At 37.8% G+C, this 22,997-nt stretch overlaps 2 protein-coding genes across 13 annotated transcripts in view; one reads left to right on the forward strand and one right to left on the reverse strand.

Annotated features, from left to right (window-relative positions):
* The window catches only part of LOC141394064 (cGMP-dependent protein kinase 1), a 39,521-nt gene extending 17,635 nt beyond the window's left edge, over positions 1–21,886 (forward strand). For 8 of the 12 annotated variants that reach the window (XM_073967889.1, XM_073967891.1, XM_073967890.1 and 5 more), the window contains exons 3-11: positions 6,522–6,581; positions 6,849–8,006; positions 13,634–13,776; positions 13,837–14,290; positions 14,354–14,592; positions 18,774–19,094; positions 19,167–19,398; positions 21,142–21,491; positions 21,566–21,886. In XM_073967889.1, the coding sequence (XP_073823990.1) occupies positions 6,522–6,581; positions 6,849–8,006; positions 13,634–13,776; positions 13,837–14,290; positions 14,354–14,592; positions 18,774–19,094; positions 19,167–19,398; positions 21,142–21,491; positions 21,566–21,731 (3,123 nt within the window). In that variant the 3' untranslated portion in view covers positions 21,732–21,886. Of the gene's footprint in view, positions 1–6,521; positions 6,582–6,848; positions 8,007–13,309; positions 13,463–13,633; positions 13,777–13,836; positions 14,291–14,353; positions 14,593–18,773; positions 19,095–19,166; positions 19,399–21,141; positions 21,492–21,565 lie in introns of all 12 variants that reach the window. The other 4 variants (XM_073967900.1, XM_073967898.1, XM_073967897.1 and 1 more) reach the window with 1 other exon arrangement.
* LOC141394063 (uncharacterized) overlaps positions 1–22,997 on the reverse strand; it is a 917,654-nt gene that overhangs the window by 666,052 nt on the left and 228,605 nt on the right. The window lies entirely within an intron of this gene.

The following is a 22,997-nucleotide window of genomic DNA, read 5'->3' on the forward strand; positions in this document are numbered from 1 at the left end:
CACATTTCTTCATTCTTATTCTCACTCGTATTATTACTGGCGTAGTTAGTACAAATACCCGAAGGTCGTCATCATCAGTCAATGCTTATACAGTGTCTCTTTTTTATTATTATTGTTTTATTTTCACCTACAGAAATGTAACAAAATAATATTTACATAATAATAAAAAACAGATGCAAGTAATTATTGTTTGGATAACATTGAAACACATGTCGTTGTAATGAAAAACGTTCTCTTATTGTGTTTGAACTAAACGACCAAACGACCGAGCAAACACAATTAAAAACAATAAGTGTTTTTGACATCGACACTCGCTGGAAAAACAACGACACCTTTAATGTGTCAATAAAAGTAAAACAAATACAAAAAAAAGCAGCGACTACTTCTCTCACGGAAGAAACGTTGAACGAGGTGCATTTTCACTATGATGTGATCGCTCCCCCATTTATAAGATAAAATAACGACGATAACACGAGTAGGTAGAGACTTTGAGATTGTTTCGTTTAAGAGTGGTGTATTACTTTTATTGTTATATTTGATTTAGGATTTAAATCTGTAGTTATGACAACTACAACATTGTCATTCTGGAAAAAAAACTTAGTTCTCAAATTGCAATAAGTTGCATAAATAGACAATAATAATCTCAAAACACCTATACACAGAAAATTGATAACGATTTGATTAACAAATTCAAATATTCAATTAACTTTTGATTGATGTTTTGCCGGTAAACGAATTGTCGTATTTACAAACGTGTTTATCAAACATTTTCAGTTTTTTGAAGTGTTTTTTTTTTTGTTCACGTAGATATTTATTAAAAATGTAATAACTTTCCATTAATTTCTCGTTAGAGTCGAGCTTAACTTTTATTTCTTCTTCTTTCAAAAACTTAGTTACAATTTAGTTAGTTAAAAAATACAAATTTTGATAAAGTTATTTATCGGTAAGTTTTTTTTTTCTGTGTAATCGGAACCATTGACAAACAGAAATGGTAAAATGGACATAGAATTTCTGGCTAATGCCAATAGTGATTATTTTGGGGAGTTACAAACGGAATGACAAACTAAATATACCCTCAATTTTATAGTGGAGGGACCTAGGGCTCCAAGCTCAGAGCCACTATGATGGGCCAGTCGAAGGCGGAAAACCTAATGGCCTGCAGATATGTAGGTAAGCTGCGAGTTAAATAAGCAGTCCCAGAACATTAAACGGTGAAAGCGGAGGATTTGTTACAAACAACATCAACGACCGATAAAGATTCTCACGGCGAATGGAAGTCGCCTTTGAACTAAGCATACATCCACATGGGGTGCTCTAATGATAGAGCAAACGGGACCAACTGCACGGTGATGACATAGCTATAAACATGGAATACGACCCGTATACATTGATTCCGGCTGGCAGACGCGGCTTTATGTTACCTCAATATGTTAAAGTGACGTCTTACCGAAATGACTTCTAGGTTAATGTCGTGTCTGTCTTCCGTCGCAATAAAACCTTGGCTAGGACTCAGGGAACGCTCTTTATTTCGTCGTCATTAAATTGAGTTTATTTAATCCTTCGTGGTTCCCCCAATCAACCAACGGTACGTTGATGACATAGCTATGAACATGGAATACAATCCGAATACATTACGGCAAGAGTGCTTCGGGCTGGCAGACGCTGCATTCGGTTTCCTCCATAATTGAGAGTGACATCTCACCGAGTCGGCTACCAGGTTAATGTAATAATTCTACGATATGGCGAATGGAAGCCGACTGCTCTAATAATAGAGCAAACGTGAGAGTGATGCCTCCGTGGTTCCTCCAATCAACCAACTGCACGGTGATGGCATAGCTATGGCCATGGAATACGATCCGTATACTTACGACGAGAATGCTTCGGGCTGGCAGACGTGGCATAATGTTATCACAGTAAGTGAGAGTGACATCGCACGGAAATGGCTTCCAGGTTAATGTAGTGTCTGTCTTCCGTCCCAATAAAACCTTAGCTAGGACTCAGGGAACGCTCGTTATTTCGACGTCATTAAACTGGCCTTCAGTTTATATAATCCTCCGTGGTTCCCCCAATCAACCAACGGCACGTTGATGACATCATGAACATGGAATGCGATCCGTATACATTACGACGCGATTGCTTTGGGCTGGCAGACGCGGCATTATGTTACCTCAATATGTGAGAGTGACATCTCGCCGAAATGGCTTTTAGGTTAATGTCGTGTCTGTCTTCCGTCCCAATAACACCCTAGCTAGGACTCAGGGAACGCTCCTTATTTCGTCGTCGTTAAATTGGCCTTCAGTTTATTTAATCCTCCGTTGTTCCCCCAATCAACCAACGTCACTTTGATGGCATTACTATGAACATGGAATACGATCCGAATACATTACGACGAGGTTGCTTCCGGCTCTCAGACGCGGCATTCGGTTACCTCAATAAGTGAGAGTAATATCTCACCGAAACGTCTTCCAGGTTAATGTAATAATTCTCACGATATGGCGAATGGAAGCCGCCTGCTCTAATGATAGAGCAAACGGGAGAGTGATGCCTCCGTAGTTCCTCCAATCAACCATCTGCACGGTGATGGCATAGCTATGACCATGGAATACGATCCGTATACATTACGAAGAGCTTGCTTCGGGCTGGCAGACGCGGCATTATGTTACCTCAATATATAAAGGTGACATCTCACCGAAATGGTTTTCCTAGCCAATAAAACCTTGGCTAGGACTCAGGGAACGCTCCTTATTTCGTCGTCATTAAATTGGCCTTCAGTTTATATAATCATCCGTGGTTCCCCCAATCAACCAACGGCAGGATTACGACATAGCTATGAGCATGGAATACGATCTGAATATATTACGACAAGATTACTTCGGGCTGGTAGACACTACATTCTGTTATCTCAGTAAGTTATAGTGACATCTGATCGAAATGGCTTCCAGGTTAATGTCGTGTCATTAAATTGGCCTTGCAGTTTTAGATGATTTTATCCTGATTAATGACCTCTGAACACAAGTACTCATTAGGCCTTGTGTCAACTCTCGCGAAGACCTCACTGCTCGCAAAGCCACCCTTGGGGTCTTAACGGTTCTGAGTTGGGACCCACCAACCTAATGCTGAATATTGAAAACCCCAAAACCATAGAAGAAGCAGAAAACGCTTTCCGAATGAGTTTGAAAACAAAAAGAACTCCAATGAACTATCTGGAAATAGGAAACAGAGCTGAAGAAGCAGAAACGCCAAAGGTGATAGAAACTCCACAATCAAACGTTGGCGCACCACGAAAAGGGAGGTCAGTACTGATTTACAAATCTCCTGAACAGGAGTTCATTCTGAAGATGAGGAATTCATTAGTGGAGTACCCGCGAAATTCCAAACAGTGATTCGGAAAATGAAAGCAGTCATTAGCAAGCAGCGGAACATAAACAGAGACGCTCAAGCGCGAGTAAGTGAACTAGAGGAAGTCTTCGATGTAATGGCTGATTATCGCAAAAATTGGAAGAAAGCGGAAAAAGAGCTACAAATAAGCAGGAAGAGCCTTTATCAACACCAGTATCTTCTAAAATGCAAAATAAGCGAAGTACACCTAGCCCGGTATAAACCAGCTCATAGAAAAAGCATAAGTATAAGGACCTCTAGTAGAAGCATCACAAGAATGGGAAGTCGTGTCAAGAAAGAGAAAATCACGCCCCAAAAGGCCAAGAGAAAGGCAAGAAGCTGCCGTTATTATTATTAAGGGGGATATCTGTAGCTATGCCGACGTTCTAAAACGACTTCACTAATAGGTTAACACAGATAATATGGAAGCGGCAATACAATACAATCCGTTCGGAAGACGAAGACCGGGGTTCGCTCCTGACAAACCAAATGAACAATGTATGAATACCACGTGGACGGTGGTTTTGGAACATTCGGTACCTTACAAATCAACCACAGCTTTAGTGTGAGAGGTGTATGAAGGAGTACCCCTGAATATTGTTGTTAATCTTCTAAATGTGACACTGGATCGATTTCCAGTTCTAGAAATGTGGGTGCTTCCATCTTCAGTAACCACAAAGCTACAGGAGTTAGAATAGTAGGTTTGGCAGGTCAGTTGTAAGGGTGCAGTGTATCCTGCGTGCCTGAGCCGCATGCTGGCCAGATGTTCTGCACGTTTTTATCTATCCTTGCCCTATAGGAATTTACATGACTGCACCATTTGTCCTGCCAGCCAGCCAGTCCCACCTGTGACAGATGGGGGATGTTCTCTGCGGACTGCATTCACACGATAGTTGTTTATGGCATCTGCGACTCTTTTCCTGGAACATGAAGATCCCTCCTAATATTCCTGGATAGTCTTATCCACCATATGGTGATTAGGATGGCTCTTACGGTAACACCCGAGCAAGTACTACAACTGGTACGTGTCACCGTGTTGCTGTACTGGAAGAATTTTCGTATCCTCATGCAGATGGTTCACTGAAGACATGAGGAGGCATTTTATTGCAGTTCTCAAGCCGGCATTTTGACAGGTTTAAAAATTATTTTCCACCGTGTAGCATTTACTGAAATCGTGAACCACAAACAGACCTATCGCATTATGTGTATTCAACAAGGTTTCTTTATATGTACTCGAAGTTCTGCCTCAGCTTGTTGCTGATAGCTGTAGCCTGCGCGGACGATGTGAACATGCTGGCGAATGTGTAGTTGTCCAGGTGTAGTCAGCGATCGGAATTCTGCTACCGTCAAACATGACATTCAACTTAATGCTCAGCTCTGCAGTCCATGTGTTGCCAAAAAATGCCGCGGATTTAGTAGCGGACATTAGCATATTCCTCGTGTGGTAAATGGTGGTAAGATCAGTCAAATAGGAGTTCAGCCTTTCACAAATGGCATCTGCAGCGGCTTTAATAGAGGAGAGGTAGGGGTTGAATAGTTTCGGAGATATCACCTATAACTTGGGGAACTTGTTCCTGAATTCCACATAGGACTGTCGTCCACACATCTAACGTTTCAAACTTGGCCGGAGGGTAGTCTGCTCATTTTCCTTAGTTAGCGTGGAGTGCCTGAGGGTATCAAAGGCTTTCGGCTTGCTCTGGCTGAGTCCTCAACTAACATGTGTGGAGATTACGTGCAGCGTTGTTGTCGTGCTGTTCTGCTTACGGAACCCATGTTGATGATCCACAACTGGATATCTATGTTCGATTGACCTTTGCTAGCATACTTGACTGTAAGACCACCCTGTTCATTCTCCAGATTTCGGGAACAATGTGGGTGGCTAGAGACAGGTTAAGAACTTTAGTTGCTCGACAAACTTTCGATTAAAATAATGAATCAGCGTAATTTCACCAAACGTGACTGAGGACCTAAATTCCTTCTTTCCGGTATTCGAGAGTGTCTTAACCTTTTACAACATTTCACTTGATCCGGCGCCAATGTTGCAACTCTTCAGATGATTTAGCTTGCTACTTTATCCGCTTATGCTTACCGACCAACATTTTAACTTCCAGTTCCCTGAATCTGTGGTCACTGCTGGGAAATTTGGTCTCACTTCGGGTATTCGCCAAGCAGGTATATAGCGAACGGCTGCTCGGAAAGCCATCCATAGAAATTACATCAGGGCTCAACGCTTTGGATGATTTAGCGTTCCTGATGACATGACATCCATTGTAAGTTGTGGTGGTTCCAACTCGGCAGTAAGGAATCTAATGCGAAGAAGAACTCTTTTCTTCGCCCTGTCAATCCTGGCGACCTCGACAAACTTTCGATTAAATTAACTTCCGCACATCTTCGATTCAGTCAGCATAACGTCACCAAACGTGACCGAGGTCCTATCTTTCTTATTTCTCTCCAGGGTTCGAGAGTAACGGTTAGTTGCCCACATTTCCCTTATTTTCCTCCAGACGATTTAGCCACTTGTTCCGCTTATGCTCACCGAACAACTTGTTAACATACAGTATCAGCTCCCTGAATCTGGGGTCGCTGAAGTTGGCTCGACGAGGCTAATCACGCTCATTTGCCGTCGCCTCTGCTGGGGAATTTGGCCTCACTTTGGGTATTCGCCCAGCCGATATATATCGAGCTGCTGCAGCAGTGATTATGTGTCGGAAGATCATCTCTGCTACCCAAACATCAGAAGGGTTAAGCAGATCTCTGAAGCGGTAATTAGTAAATTCTCTGAAACTACGCAATTAACTTTCCCATGATTGATGAAAGTTCGGCGTTCAGAGGTGATGAAATCGGGCGGTCTACTAATGGAGACAATTATATGGATATGGTCTGACCCAAGAGAAACGACAGGTTCCCAGGTGACGTTATTTGTCAGACCAGCTGACATGATGGTTATATCTGGCGAACTGTGACACTCTGCGCTAATTCTGAAACGGGCGTCCTTATTATCTAGGTCTATCACTCTGCTAAGCCAGTACTATACTCCTCTGGTCTTTGCCGAGGACTTCTAATATCTGAATCCTTTACACATATTTGTAACTTTAAAAATCTAAAAAAAAAAATCTGATAATTTTGTTTTCTCTTCTTTTCAGCAAATCGGTCGCTATATACGAAGGGATGAATCAACATTTTTCACACCAAAATCCACAGAGGTAAGCCGCAAACACCATTCAAGCTGTTTTCAAGTTTTCTAACACTCTTTACTATGTGAATTCCTTTCATAACTTCAAATTCTTTTCTCTCTTATTTCTTTCTTTAATGTTACTAAAACATCAACACGTTTGCACTCTTCTCCACCCATCTATGGCACTATAAACCACACATGCACACTTGAACACGCACACTTCAAAAACACAATTCAATCCCAAAAACTCCTCCCCCTCTATACCAAATAAAACATATCCCCTCTAAAACAAAAGTGTTTTAGACCACCGCGTCAAAGGCAAAGTATTCTAAATCACCCTGCAACACAGCCAGCTAATGTGGCAAATAATCAAAATAGTTTTGCACCAAAAGTTGCCACAGTAGCCGCAAGTAATGGGACGACATCCAGTCAAAATGCCATTGTCAATAGGAGCAATAAAAAATTCATAACATCCAATAAAGTACGAAATGCTGCAACGAATGGAACGACAACAACCACAACAACCGGAGGAGGGGCTGGAATAACAACAGCGGCTAATGGTACCACAATCAAAGTGAATGGTAACATTCAGGCTAAACACCATCTGCATCTGCAACATCCTCAGGTTGCATCTAAATTGAAACCAGTTAAAGAGAGAAGGCCAACGGCTTTGCCGACCCAACAGCCGAAAATTGAAAATGACTCTGGTGTGGTGCAGGAGGAGGAGGAAGAAGAAAGGGTTGCTGGTGTAGGTCAACCAGCTAAATTTTTCATAGGAAATGGTAAAGAAGAGGATGATGATGTTGAGCATGATGAACATGACTACGGCAATGAAGTGCACGAGGTTGATGATGATAATGCCGATGTTGTGGTGGTAAACGAAAATGCTTCATCATTCAACCATAAACAACAGTCGTCCTCGTCGACGTCTGTAAATGTTGTTGTTTGCGATGTTGCTGGCGGAAAACAAACATCGTTGCTATCATCATCGTCAAATAGCAGATCCTCCACAGCTTTGGCAGCAAATTCACTTACAAGCTCAGCTTCAACCACAACCACATCCAAGTTACGCACTAAACTACCCAGTAATACCAGCAATAAACTAAGAAAATTTGTTCGTACCGACACAGCCAACTCACTGACATTATCCCAGCGTGCAGCAGCAGAAGAAGAAGTGCATATACCACCACCGCCACCCTTGCCGCCACAACCCCTTTGTCCCGTCGCATCACCCTCATTGTCGTTGATATCGAAAAGCAAACGTAATTCAAATTTCCCTGAATCACAGGCATCGCCAGGCGCTGGCGGCAATGACATAGCAGCATTGGGTACTACATTTACAAGTTTAACGGAAACGGATGTGAAAACACAAGATTCTTCATCAGCAACAGCATCAGTATCGGCAAGGACAACAACGACATCTACGCATCAAAACGGATATGCTAAGACAAGAGTGAGTTAACTCGTTTTTTTCCTTTTGGCTTTTGTTATAACCAACAAACAACAAAAACTCTCACCACATCACATATTATACAAAGAATCATATTTCTAGGAGATTACCGCAAGGATGAGTATGTGAAGGCAGACAAAATAGGCTTACCAGTGGATTAGATACATACATCCATGCATAGTAATTTACATATGGTGTAAGATATTAAATTTGAGGATTAGGTTTGAAATTTTAGACCACTTTGAGGTTACAAAAGTTAAATTATTTCCAGAGACATATTCGTGGATTTTTTAAAAAATAAATTCGAAAGACTTTCTGCGCTGTATTTGGTTTCTTATACAAAATTGAGTTCTTCAAAGATCATAAAAAACCTCTGGCATCAACTGGAGTTTTTGTCTGAAGAGAACTGAAAATTTGTGAGAAAGTTTCGGCTAGGTTTGGAAATTTATACTACTTCAAATTTAAATAGCTTCAAAAAATTATCTACTCTGGCTATTTCCCTCAATTATAAATGTATGTCTTGAAGGTCTTCCCAAACTTATTTTCTTTTTTATGTCATGGCGAGACTAACATAAATTATTTTAAACATGTGCACTTGATGCGAGAATCTTCAACGACATAAAGTTCGTGTCTTGGATAATATAAATAATTTGTTCTAAATGTAATTAAAATTCGGAATGAAACTCTGTAGCGAAACTTGTTACTCCCAGTAGCATATTCCTAGAATTATTGTAATAAAGTTTTGAAGTACTCTCCAAACATTATCCATAATGTCATGGAGAGAGTGACATCTAATGTTAACTGTTAACATTTAGTAACGATATAAGGTTGGTGTCTAGAGTATATACAACAGCGACATCTAATATAAATTATAATTAACATATGCACTTGTTATGAGCATTTTCAAAGTTCGTGTCTTGGTTAAGATAAATAAATTGTTCTAAATATGGGTCGTGTCTACAATATTGATCTATGAATATAAAGAAGATTCGGACTGAATTACCCCGTAGCGAAAATAGTATAAATTGTTTTAATTGTCATTTGAGTGTTTCCTCAACATTAACCTACTACAGACTATTATACGATCCTTATGCAATAGTGAGACTTTTATAAGGATATTTCCAATTTTATTATATACTATATATAAATAAATAAAAAAGAACTAAAATACAGATATACGTATAACTGATCTTTAAAGAAATAATTTGAATCTATGTGGATTTAACAAAAACTAATATTTCCCACAAAAAATTGTTTTGGCAAATAGTATTTTCGTTAATGGAGCCACCATTTGCCACATAGTACGAAATTTTTTATATCGATGTAGATATTTTTCGGGGAATTTTAGTGTAGGACGATCACTGCTATAATTCGAAACTAAGCGATATTTTTAAATGCTCATACGTTTTACACTTCTTCTCCAGTTTGAAAAAGCGTCACGAAATTCGCCTTGGAATATCTTATTAGCGGAATTATCATCATATATAGTCTTGGCATGACCATCTCAGCAGAGTGGACGTTTAGTTGATATACTCAGACTCATGTATGTCATACACTGGTGTAGATGTAAGTGTGTGGTGATTTCTTCATTCTGGCTCTAATGGCTTTGGTCAGCTTCTTCTAAAAGCATCAAAGAAATCATTATTCCCTGGTCCTATGGTTGGATAGGCTTTACTTCTCTTGATCCAAACGTACGGGATAATATGATTGTCGTTCTTCTCCATTTTATCACTGGCTTTCACTTCCTTGTCACGGTTTCCGTTTGAAACAAATGTATTGATATATTCTTTTCCTGCAATTCCAATTAGCCTTGGTCATTATCGTTGTTGTTACCTTTTGTTTTTTCTGTAGCACATCTGTCATTTATCATCTTCGAACTTTCCTAAAACATAATTACTTAGCTAGACTTCATCCCAGATTATTTATTATTTTATTCCTTTAACACTCACTAGAGCATAGGGCGCCAACAATAGCTGTCTTTCACCATGTTCGGTTTGGATCTATGTATATAAGTTGATTGGAGGTTAATCTGATAGATCTTATTTCGGCTTAGGTGGTACGTTTGATTCTATATCTACATATATCTGGATCTTCTTCTAAGCTTCCAAGATAACAAAATTGGTCTGCTGAGGCATAGCTTTGACTTCTTGCTGTAGCAGTTGCTCGGTGTTGGTCTTAATACTCATATATTTGGAGTTTCCTGAATTTATATGTAGCCCTGTGCCTCTCAGGTTATCTTAAAGGTTTGTGACAGATTGTGTTAGGTTTCTGGCTCTATTCGACAGTAGGCAAAAGCCAAATAATTAAAAATGGTGTCGTCTAATCGTCATTGTATACTTCTTCGATTAAAAGGAATTCCAGATAGTACGTCCTCGATAACAAGCAAAAATAAGAGAGACAAGAAAATGCAGCCTTGTCTTACTCACTCACAACTTAAAAAGGTTGAGGCAATTTTCCTTTATGCAAAACAAAGCAGTTTGCGCCATTGTAGCTTTCTTTTAAAAGGTGTTTATAAGCTTCGGAGGAATACCTCTTCTGGGCAAAGAATTCTTAATGCAGTCACAGTTAACGCTGTCGAAAGTCTTATCAAAATCAATGAAGAGTAGATGTAGCTCAGAACTAAATTCGACACTTTGTCCACATATTAAAGCTATGGTATTTATATGATCAGCACAAGGCACACTTCGGATATAGGATTTAGAGGAGTTTATGGAATTCTTCAGGTGATCTTTGATGCGGTTGAGGATAATTTCGACCACTATTTTTGCTATAGTCGGTACGACACATATGCCCCACCAATTTCCACATTCCATTACGTTTGCTTTCTGGCAATCCTTACAATTATGTCATATTTTTATTCGTTCGGCAAGGTCTCTTGCTCCCATACTTCAGTTATAAAAGGGAGGATCTATACATGAGTTTTGTATAATTCGACAGGTATGCCAATAATGAAGGAAATTTTTCCATTTGGTAAGTGCTTGATGACAGTCCTGTCGGAAGCATTTTCAGAATCAAAAATAGATGTAGCTCAGAAATAAATTCGACACTTTCCTCAATAAGTAGGGGTAAACTGCTTATCACTTGCAAAAAATCGAAACAAAATTTATTAGCTTATTTTAAAATGCAGGTGGTATAGAGTGTGCCGCATAGAATCGATCGGAGCAAACTTGGCCGAGTTCAAAGTGAAGAATCCGTTTTTCCATTTTTATCGAAATGGAATTTTTGAAGTAGGTGCAAACGATAACTCGAAAACGATTGGACCGATCTTCATACATACATAAAAATCTAATTAAGCGAGACAGATTTTTGTTTTAAAAAATAAATACAGATTTTGACTTTTTTGAAATTTTGCCTTTGACCGTTTTAGAGATTTGGACTTTGACGATTCATAAATATTTGTAATAAATTTTTAAAAATTCTATGTCGCTTAAAGACAAGCTTATTATGTTCTGAAAACGCCCACAAAAATATAAGAAGATCGGCCCATTCGTTTTCGAGCTATAGTTGACACCGCAAAATGTTTTTACAAAAATATGGTTGCGCATTTGGCCATTTACCACAAAACTATGCAATATTTTTCAACAACTAAAATTCCAAGAGTTGTATAAGATATGCTCGCTCAGATAAAGAAAGAACTACTTAAAAATATTGGTATTTTCTTTGAAAAATTCATGAAAAATTAGCTGTTTTTTGGTCTGAACAAATAGGGTAACCCCTTAACGAAATTTTGTCTCAAAACAGAAATATGGTTCACAGTTATAGTACAGAAAATATGTCCCTTCAAAGATAATTGGTGGCGACCTCTGACATCAACTGTGAACATCGACATATACATAGGATAGAAGGTTGTTGTCTGAGATGTGCTGACAAAAGCGACATCAAACGAAGATTGTAGTGATTAATAGACCCATGTCTAGGATTTCAATTTGACAATTTAAGAATCGCCCTATATCATCATTAATATTAACTATAGACTTTTGTGTTTGTGTCAATATTTTGATGTTAAAAGTACAGAAGTTCGTGTCTTTAAAGATATTTGATAGCGGCGACCTCTGATATGAACAGTGAACATCCACACAGACATAGAGTCGGTGTCTGGGATGAACTGACAAAGCGATATCAGCGAAGATTGCTTATGTCGCGAAGTAGCCTAATGCCACCGAGAAGTTGGCTCATGTCTAGGATTTCAAAGTGACAATTCAAGAATCACCCCCTGTACCATCGTGTATATTAACTATTTTAATTGGTTTTGGCAAGTGTCATCAAAAGTAACCTACGATCATTGATTATCATCCTCTGATGATATAAAAAATATTCTAATTTTTTATTATTATAAAACCTAAGCAAACTTATCCCCAGTTTGAAATATGTCTTTTGTGTTAAGATTCAACTTTCCTAAGAAATACAATTCTGGAGAAATTTGAAGGGTTAACATGAAAACAGATTTCTTTTTTCCCACATTAAGGTAATTCTAAGAAATTCGAAGGCTGAAAGTTTAAAAAAAAGAAACAAAAAAAGCCAAAGTAAAATCTTCATGGTAAAAGGAGTGACTATGGTAAATAATGCAAACATTCCCATGAGTATTTGAATAAGGAAAATCAAGGTATATTGTTTACTTAACCCCCATGTCAGTAAGATATAACCTTGATGCCGTTACATATACAGCAACACATGACATAAACTAACCACACAACAATGACCCGAGCCCAACAATTTTCACTTTAATTACTGATGACGATGCTGTTCTATGAGATAAATATTGCATACGTAAATACAATGTTTGAAAAATTTTCCTTACTTTCTTTCCTCTTTACCATCTACCCCTCTTTTTGTAAGATACGAATTGTACTCTTGAGCAAATATTTACCCTTAACCTTAAACCTTTCAACATTTTCCATAGTCTAATGTCGGGAACACTTTTGTCATTTCCTTTTCCTGTGTCATCGTTATGTGTTAATTAATTTCCTATTGTTATGCAGCTAACTGAACCACAAACACACACACTCACACACAGAGTGTCTTGACTTAACCTCAGGTATATGGACTACCTATTACCACAACAGCAACCTCTGTTACTAAATTCTGTGTTCTATTCTAACATAAATACACATAACCTCATTTGCAGAAAGGTCTACTAGCTATGACAATTACTGCATAATGCCAACTAAAACTTTTGTCCTTAACCCACCCTCTCACATTATGTGTCTATCTTTCTTATTCATTCCTGCTAAGCCTTACCTTGAATACATGTAAAAATATGAGAAAATAATTTTTCTTGGAATTTATGGTGCCCATATATTTTCCAGTTAAATGTTGATTTAGCAGATAAGAAAATGACTCTGCATGAAGCTTTGCAAAGTCAATATGACGATTATGATGATAATTCAGATGACAATTTGGATACTGGCACTAATTTACCTTCATCAAGTGATATACGAGATTCTGGTGTTCAAGTTGAGGTAAATTTATGATGAAATGGGGACAATTATGAATTTCCATATAAAATTTAGGAAAATATTTTTGGACTGGTAATTGCTCATCTCAATTCATTCCTTTCATCAACTTGTCATTGAATTCATTAGGAAATTTTATGAAGAATTTTAAATAAATTTTCCAACTATCTTAACTAGGAATCCACACCCTCACCCAAGGAAAGTGACAGCAGTGACGATGGCCCCAAATATCATCGTGTAGATGGTGGCCTGATATTTGCTCGTCCTCATTTGCCCAACAAGAAGGACATACAAATTGAGTACATCGAAAAGGATGAAAAGTATGGAAATTGATTTCGATTGAGGCAATATTCTAATTTAATATATACTCCTGTTTTCAGAACCCGTAATCTCATACGCAATGCAATCGAGAAAAATGATTTTCTCAACAATTACATGGATAAGGAACGCAAGGAGATGGTCATTGATGCCATGGAAATGTTACATTTCAAGGCTGATGACTTTATCATCAATGAAAATGATGAAGGTTCTGAAATCTACGTTTCAGAAGAAGGTAAATTTGATGTTATAAAGCAAGGCAATATTATTGGACAATTTGGTGGCGAAACTGTCTTCGGGGAATTGGCTATATTGTACAATGCCAAGAGATTTGCCTCTATACGAGCTGTGACAAATGCCAAAGTGTGGAAAATTGATCGTGATAAATTCCGTAAAATTATGGTTATATCGGGTTCCAAAGAACGGGAGGAGAATTTGAATTTCTTGAGGTCAGCACCATTTTTAAATGATTTGTCGGAAGATGTTCTGAGTAAAGTTGTTGATTTGCTGCAAAGGGTAAGTAGGGTGTAATGAAAAATTTGTATAAATATGTTATTAATTAAAAATTGTTTTCCATAGAAATTCTATGCCACAAATACGTGTATTGTGCGTGAGGGTGATATCGGCAATGAATTCTTTATTATACGCGGAGGTACTGTTACCATTAAGAAATTAAATGAAAACGGGGAAGAACGTGTTGTGGATAATCGCAAGAGAGGAGACTATTTTGGTGAACAGGCTTTGCTTAATGCCGATTGTAGGCAAGCTAGTGTTTATGCTGATGCTCCGGGAACTGAAGTATTGAAATTGGATAGAGAGTAAGTAATAATACAAAAATTTTAATGCATCACACAAAATTGGAGACTTTGTATGATCAACTAATTGTGTTTTAACGCTCAAAAGTGGTGTATACTCGTTTATGGTTAATTTATACAGTTTTCTCCACTAATATGTACTTATTTCAAATATATTAAATTCAATATATTAATTAGTGATGCCCTCTAGTGGTAAGGCAGGAAATTAATACCCAGATACATTAATGGAAACCCCTAGCGTGAAATAGCTACACTAATAGTTAGAAGGTATAAAAGGAGGCGCAGTAGTGATAATCGAGACAGTCGTTCATGTCTAGGATATAGATCTGACAATTTATGAATCACCCTGTGGCATCAATGATTTTAACTATTTTTAATTGGCTTTGCCAGTGTCATCAAAAGTAACCTACGTTTATGTATTATAATCCGTGTTAACCCTATTATATTCTTAAAACCCCTGTGTTAAAGTAAAACTTTTCCAAGAAATAATATTCTGGAAAATGTGAAGGAAGATATAAAACCAGATTTCTTTCTAATGTGACAGATTGCAAAGTTAAGACGTCACCTGTCTCATCTCTTGGGTCAGTCCATCTCCCCATAATAGGAGATTTCATCACCTGTGAATTCCACACTTTCCACAATCATCGGAGAGCTAATTGGCCTAGTTTCAGATAGTTCACTAATCATCGAGTCGCGACGCGCTTAGCAAGTGAGCGTGATGAGCTTTGTCGAGCCTACCCCATTTTTCCCAGAGGCGACGGGTTGTGCAAGTGAGCGTGGTGAGCTTCGTCGAGCCAACCCCATTTGTCTCCAGAGTCAGAGAGCTCATACTGGGAGATAGCCTTAGATGTTAGTGCTGCTTTTAATATAATTTTATTGTAATTTTTTATTATAATAAATATTTCAAATAAAATAAAAAATAAACCCTGGAAGTTAACAGATCGGTTGGTGAACATAAGCGGAACAAGGGGCTAAATCATCTAAAGAGTAGCAACATTGATGCCGGAATAAGTGAATTGCGGGCAACGGTTAAGTCGCTTTAAAACTCTGGACAGAAGAAATATAGAAACTCAGGCACATTTGGAGATGTTACGCTGACTGATCCGAAAAGGTTCGCAAGTTATTTTAATCGTCAGTTTATCGAGCACTCCGGGGAGTGGCAGGCCGAAGAAAAGAGTACTACGTTGATTTCTACATGCCGAGGAGGAACCACCACAAGTTACAATGGATGATGTTGTGAATGTCATCTACAACTGTAAATCACCCAAAGCGTTGGGACCTGGTGTCGAGTATCTCACAAAAATTTTCAACCTGTCGCTAGATACCCAACTATTTTCCGTAGTCAAAGATGCCAGAAAAGGTAAATCGTGCACATCAATTTCGCTTTTGTCGCTCGTAGCAAGTGTTAGTATCGCTCGACCTACAAAAAGTCTTTCATATCGTCTAGCACCCCAAGCTATTTCCGGCCAAGTTTGAAACTTTATATAATCAATTATATGTGTGGACGCCAGTCGTAGGTGGAAGTCAGGAACAAGAAGGCCAAGCCCCGAGTCCTCCTGAATTTTTTTAACCTCTACATCTCCAGTGTTCTACACCCTCTAGACGGCATTGATTGTACGATCTTGGCGTCAGGTACATTCCGTGATGCCATTTGTGAAAGGCTGAGCTCGTCTTTTACTGATCTTATTACCTTATTTCACGCAAGGAATATGCAAATATCCGCCATAAAATCTATAGCAACTATGTTCTGCAGGGGTGAGCAATGAGTTGACTGTCACGATCGATGGTAGCAGTATTTCGACCAGTAAATATGGTTCACTCTCGACAGCATGTTCACTTCGTCCGCGTATGCCACATCTATCAGCGACAAGCTGGGATGAAGGAACAGCCAACCAAAAACCCAATCCCTAGCCGGCAGCACTTGTTGACCACATATGACGCGATAGGTTGGTCTGTTGTAAGCTAAGCGGCGCCAGTATGGTTCGCCAATATAAGTGTAGCGCGATGGGTGTTACCGTGAGGGCCACCCTAATCACCATATGGTGGATAGGCTCTCCACCCACTCCTGTCGGGAGCGATCGTTATGATCTAGAATGATAGGTCCATCGTTACAAGAGAGAACCCCTAGATTAACAAGCCTATCAAGCAGGTTTGAACAGCATCCACACAGATCATTAACAGCTGCCATAGACAAATATCGTGTGAACCCTCCGACTACCGCAGCTGAGGAGCGCCAGCTTCCACAACAAACCAGAGTTGTTTTTGCTCTACTACGCTCGGGATGGTGCAGCCGTATTAATTCCTATAAGGATTGATGATATGACAACCCCAGTAGCTTTGTGGTTCAACCAATCAAAGCAGTCACATTCCTAGAATTTGAGATAACCTAAGAATCATCGCACCCAAATTAACTCAATATTTTCCAAGCGATCGATATGTTAACTCACAGACAACCACACTACAGAGTTACGATATTAATATGTCGAAGGCTCTTCCCAGCAAACCAAATGTCGGATGTCCGACATATCGAAACAATTTCGGAAGCAAAATCGTTCAGATTTCGTATCGATTTCTATACGATTTTTCGTAGGGGAATTTGTTCAGATTTCGTTCCGATTTCGGAGAAAATGTCGGAAGTAAATTTCCCTTCGAATTTGCTAATGTTTTTCTTCCGATTTCGTTACGAATTCGGATCGATATGTCGGAAAAAAAATTCCTTCGCACAACAACCACCTTTTGTATATATCTAACAAGCAACATTTAAGTTTGTTGCCGAAAAACAAAATGGTTGGTTATAAAATTCGCATATACATTTTTTAAATATTTTAAATATAAATGCAACATATAATAATTGAAGTTAGTGCTGATAGACTGAACAAAGTTCACATTGTTCTACTATAACTACAAAATGATAACAACAGTGAAAATCATTAGTATCTTTGAAATTTTAATCTTCCAATAAAAAACATAACAAAGACGCAACAAAAAGAGGCATCGGAGAAAAATTTTTTCCTTCGATAATCATACAAAATTATTCCAAAAGTGTTCAGAAATCTTTACGAAAGTTCGGAAGGTACCTCCGATTTTCATACGACATTATTCCGAAATCGTTCAGAAATCTGTACGAAAAATCGGAGGAAGAAATTCGAATTCCGAATTTCCCAAGGATTTTCTTCCGATTTCGTTGCGAATTCTGACCGAAATCGATCCGATTTCGCTCCGACACTTCGTTCCGAAATTATGTCAACCACTTCATACAACTTTCGTTAAGATATCGTTACGATTTCGGATCAGATATCGGACGTAACGTCCGAAATTTGTTCCGATTTCGTTACGATATCGGTACGATTGGTTTGCTGGGTTCGTACGCTAGTTAACTCACACACACACACACAGCAACACTATCGAGTTAGGAGATCGGTACGTCAAATAATCCCAATTAAATCAACAGACACTCTTAACTACTTTCCAGTATAGACCAAGAGATCGCCACGTCTACAAGTCTTCGCAACCCTATCCGACTGATCAGCACATCAACAGACAACTGTCTCAAGTGAAGGCTAAGCATCTTCTTCATCGGTGGTTGATGATGAAACAGATGCGGCCAGCATCAGCTTAAAACGTTTAAAAGAGACACTACTAACTACATTCCACTATCATGAATAACCAGATGCAGCCAACGTCAGTTTATAACATTTCTGCAGTTTCTTCTGTTTCCGCTGGGGAGTTTCGTTGATGTAGTCAAAATTGTTGACACTAGAGTGTGACGTTGGTATTACCCTAGACAGACAGCAGCGTTAATTTGCATTAAGATGTGCATTTAATTTAAGACTGAGAGACGACAGTTTCTGCATTTACGAAACAGCTGATAGCAGTTTTGTTGTTGTTTGCACTGTATTTTTTTTTTGTTTTCCTTGTGTCTCAGATCATGAATATGCTCTTTATGAATATGGGCTCTCTTCTACGGCATTGCCATATTAAAATACCTAAATGCTCCTTAAATTCAGTTTGTGCATTAAAAATGTGGATAATGCAGGAATTCTTTTGAATTAACGCAGTTAATGCAAACTAACGCTGCCGGGTATTTGTTAATGATCATATCAAATTTTATAAAAATATTATAAATTCCATATTTTGTGTAACCAAAAATTGAATGCTAATGTCAATCTTTCTTCCTTTTTCAGAGCCTTTATCAGCTATTTGGGTACCATACCCCAGTTACGAGAATTGCCTGTGGAACGATCAGACCCAGAGGGTCGCGACAGTAATCGTAAATCTGAATTCGACAACGAATATGCCAATATTGAGTTGACAGATCTTAAGAAAATTGCCACACTAGGTGCTGGGGCATTTGGTAAAGTTGATTTGGTCTCATACGATCAAAAGACAATATTTGCCCTGAAGATTGTAAAGAAAATTGATATTGTCAAACAGGATCAAATCGAACATATTTACAGTGAGAAACATGTTATGATGAAGTGTCGCAGTTCACCATTTATTATAGAGTGAGCATGAGTATATATGTATGAGATTATTCCTATCATTGATTTTGTTCTCTTCTCTTTTACTTTTTTTAGACTCTATAAAACATTCCGCAATGATAAATTTGTCTACTTCCTTATGGAAGCTTGTATGGGTGGTGATGTCTGGACTGTAATGTCACAACGTCGTTTCTTCGATGAAAAGACTGCCCGATTTATTGCCGGTTGTGTTGTGGAAGCTTTTGATTTTCTACATTCTCACAATATTATTTACAGAGATTTGAAACCGGAGAATTTAATGTTAACTACCGATGGATATTGCAAGTTGGTGAGTATTTAGGGTGGGAGGTTATTCTCAATTCACTATAAATGGGGCAAAAATTGCAGAAAAATTGCTGATATCTCTTTTATGATGTAATAACGCCATCTATATTTTAAATTTAAATTTGTAATATAGCGAGTATCTTTATAAGGATGAGCATACTTTTAGGGGAATCTTAAAAATATTAAGAACCATGTGGTGAAGTTTGTCAGCTCTCATTCGTATAGTTATCCTCAAGTCGACTGGTGATCGTATATCTGAAAATGGATCGATGTCTTTTTTTACGAAAAAAAATCGAATAGTCTATTTATAGGAAATATTTTGGAGAGACCCAAAACCGACCGACCACAATAGTTATAGAAATGCTTTAAAATAGAACAAGAAGACGATTTTATTGGTCCTGGAGTTGGCGAGAAAAAAAATCAAAATTAGTCTTTAAGTTGCAAATCAATCGAATAGAAAGATCGAAAAATTTTAAAGTCAAACTTTGTTAGAAACTTTTCTAGAAACTACTTTTGCTGTCTCGTGCTTCCATTGCTGCAAGAAGATAAGTATAACTGTTCAATTAGCGTACAGTCTAATAGAGATAGTGAATGTCTTGGCGAGGTTTGCGTGTGTAGAACAGAGAGATTTCTAAAAAAACTGGGATATATTTTTAATACAGTTCATCTGAAAATGATAAACATGTGGGTAAGCAGACCACCTTCTCATAGGAGGTCGATAGAATAAAATGAGATAAGAGTTTTCATTGCCACATGTGTTATGTCTGAGTTAGATTGCTTGATGAAATCTTGGCGGCAGAATGATAACCATGTGTAGCATGTTTGCTTGACACATGTGGGATGACGAAGTGTGTTTATGACCTCTCCACAAGATTGTCAACTCTTCCTACACATTTGTGAACTCTTCCTCTCTCTTTTACACACTTGTCTATGTGAGGATAGGTCATATTGTAATACTTACTTCTCAAGGTTTTTTTACTTAAATAAAACATCGCATAAAACACATATGCGAAATAAAGACGTTTCGGAGTTTTTATGGAAAGATGCCAGTTTAACAATAACCATATACTGCGGATTGTTCTCACTATTCTTCATAATGAAATACTCGTTAACCTAGAAAATATATTTGTAGATTGTAGCCATGACAGAGTTCCCATACGCTTTCTCGTAGAATAATTTTAAAGCTGTTTGCTTTGGGCACAGATCTGAGTAGTGTTGACGAATTAGGCAGGCTGAATACGGAGATGAAATGATTAGCCTCCATTTAACCACAAACCTACACCCAAACTCAAAGCTGGTTCCAAGACTTTCCCATTCCAATTAACTTTTTCCTGTAAGGTGGTTATATCGTTTTTTTATTTTTTACTTTCAATATGAATACTCCACAGTTTTTAAATTGCTCCTTCTACTGAAAACGATCACAGGTTCTATGATTATAGTACTTAAGACATTTCCAGGGACGGGGCATCAACATTTAACTGATTTTATAAATTCTATGCCACAACGAAAAAGACTTAAAATTGATATTAAACCAAAGAGTCACTATTGTACAAGTATAGTAGGTGGGATATAAGGCTTTTGGCAAATCCATTGCATAGTAAGAAGAGCCATCTATACTTCAAATTGTTTTTAAATATTATTTTTATGGGATATATAAAGTTGAGCATACTTTTAGGCGGATCAGTTGAAACTTCATCAAATCTTGCAAACATATCTCAATCCCTTAGTACTATTTTTCCCCTTTCAGGTTGATTTTGGTTTTGCCAAACATATACCAGCTAATCAAAAAACCCATACATTTGCCGGTACCCCCGAGTATGTGGCACCAGAAATTATACTCGATAGAGGTCATGATCGTTCCGTTGATTATTGGGCCTTGGGAATATTGATATTTGAATTATTGGTGGGAAAGACACCATTTCGGGGACAAAATCAAATAAAAATTTATCAACAAATTTTGGGTGGCATAGATGTGGTACAAATGCCCTCTAAGATACCAAAATCGGCACAAAATCTTATAAGAGCCCTATGTAAACAATTGCCAGCCGAGAGATTGGGTTATCAGCGTAAGGGTATCTTAGATATTAAGAGGCATAGGTAAGTGAAAATTAAATACACCATCACTTTCTGATTTCTAATCCAAATCTAAATTTTGATTTTTTTTTCTTTAGTTGGTTTGATGGCCTGGATTGGCAAAAGTTGCGTAACAAACAATTATCTTCTCCCATTAAACGACCCATTAATCATCTAACCGATTTACAACACTTTGGACCACCAGGGGTGGAAAATGAAGCAGATCCTCCGCCCGAAACCAGTGGTTGGGATATTGATTTTTAACGGCAATATAATTACACATTTATTTTTTCATAAATTTTATAAGTACAATTGTTATTATTATTTTTTGTAATAATTTATCATAACTTTAAGTGAAGAGACAATAACTAGATTTTGTATATTTCAGAAAACAATATTAAAAATAATTTTATATATAGTATTTAAAGAATAAGATTATTAAGCCATAAGACAAAAAACGCATTTACAGTAGAAAATTTTTATTACCCAAATTTAAAAAAGGCAAGTATCAAGTGATAACTAGATGTACAAACTTATAACATATAAACTATGTGCGTGCGTAGTAATCCATCTTCTAAATGCGTGCCCTGTTGGCCTTGGCTGTTTGCTGGTACATGTGTGCGTTTGCCAAATCATTTACAACGGAAAATCAGCAACATCCGTTTTCCTCTACAACATCAACATAGAACACGCATGATAACAGCAGTCATGTTATTTTCTAAGCTAACACATAACAACAACAGCAACAATAAAACATACATGAAATGAAATACACATATTTATCGGCATTCATAGATTTATGTATATATGTATGTATGTTGTATATAGGAATGTTTCAACAAATATGTGTTGCTCTTATTTTGACTAACGCACTTTGCCGTTATAATTTGTAACCAAATATAATAGGCAGAGCCGATGAGACTTCTTGCACGGAAAATCCACTTAAAAACTTTTAAAGTCGGCGATATTCTTATGAGGGCTAACAACCAACGTAGACAGGAGAGCGGGTCAGGGCCGGGCCCAACTGTGTGGTAATTTTTTTTTTAGAAATTTGTTGCATATTTTACATCCAAAAGTTAAAAATTTTCCATTGGATACCCTAGGCTGTATACATAGAATGAGAAGGTCAAGTTTAGAGTGATGTATAATTATTTTGCAATTGGAGTTTATGGAGAAAAATACCTAAGATACTCATATTTGACTAACGTGATTTTGGGCTTTATCGAGTGTTGTCACAAAATTTACATTTATTTTTGGTTTGCTTTCTCCCTATGATTATGTAAGTTGATGAGGATATAAATTGGAATTTGTTTAAATCCCAAGAAGAAGTGCAACAAAATTGCAGAAAAAACCGTTGATATTTTTTTACCAAGTATACAAATTACGGCGGCCCAAAAATCGATGAAAAAACTTAACTACTTCATTATTGTGGCTAAAAAACGATGTCTACAAAATGATGATCGGTTAACGAAACCCTTGCCCCCCTGACCGATCTTTATTTCCATAATACTTTGTATAGGGGCCAAAGGC

Source organism: Musca autumnalis, unplaced genomic scaffold (assembly GCF_047663935.1).
Source record: "Musca autumnalis isolate F117 unplaced genomic scaffold, ASM4766393v1 scaffold_2, whole genome shotgun sequence".
NCBI classification, from domain to species: Eukaryota; Metazoa; Arthropoda; class Insecta; order Diptera; family Muscidae; genus Musca; species Musca autumnalis.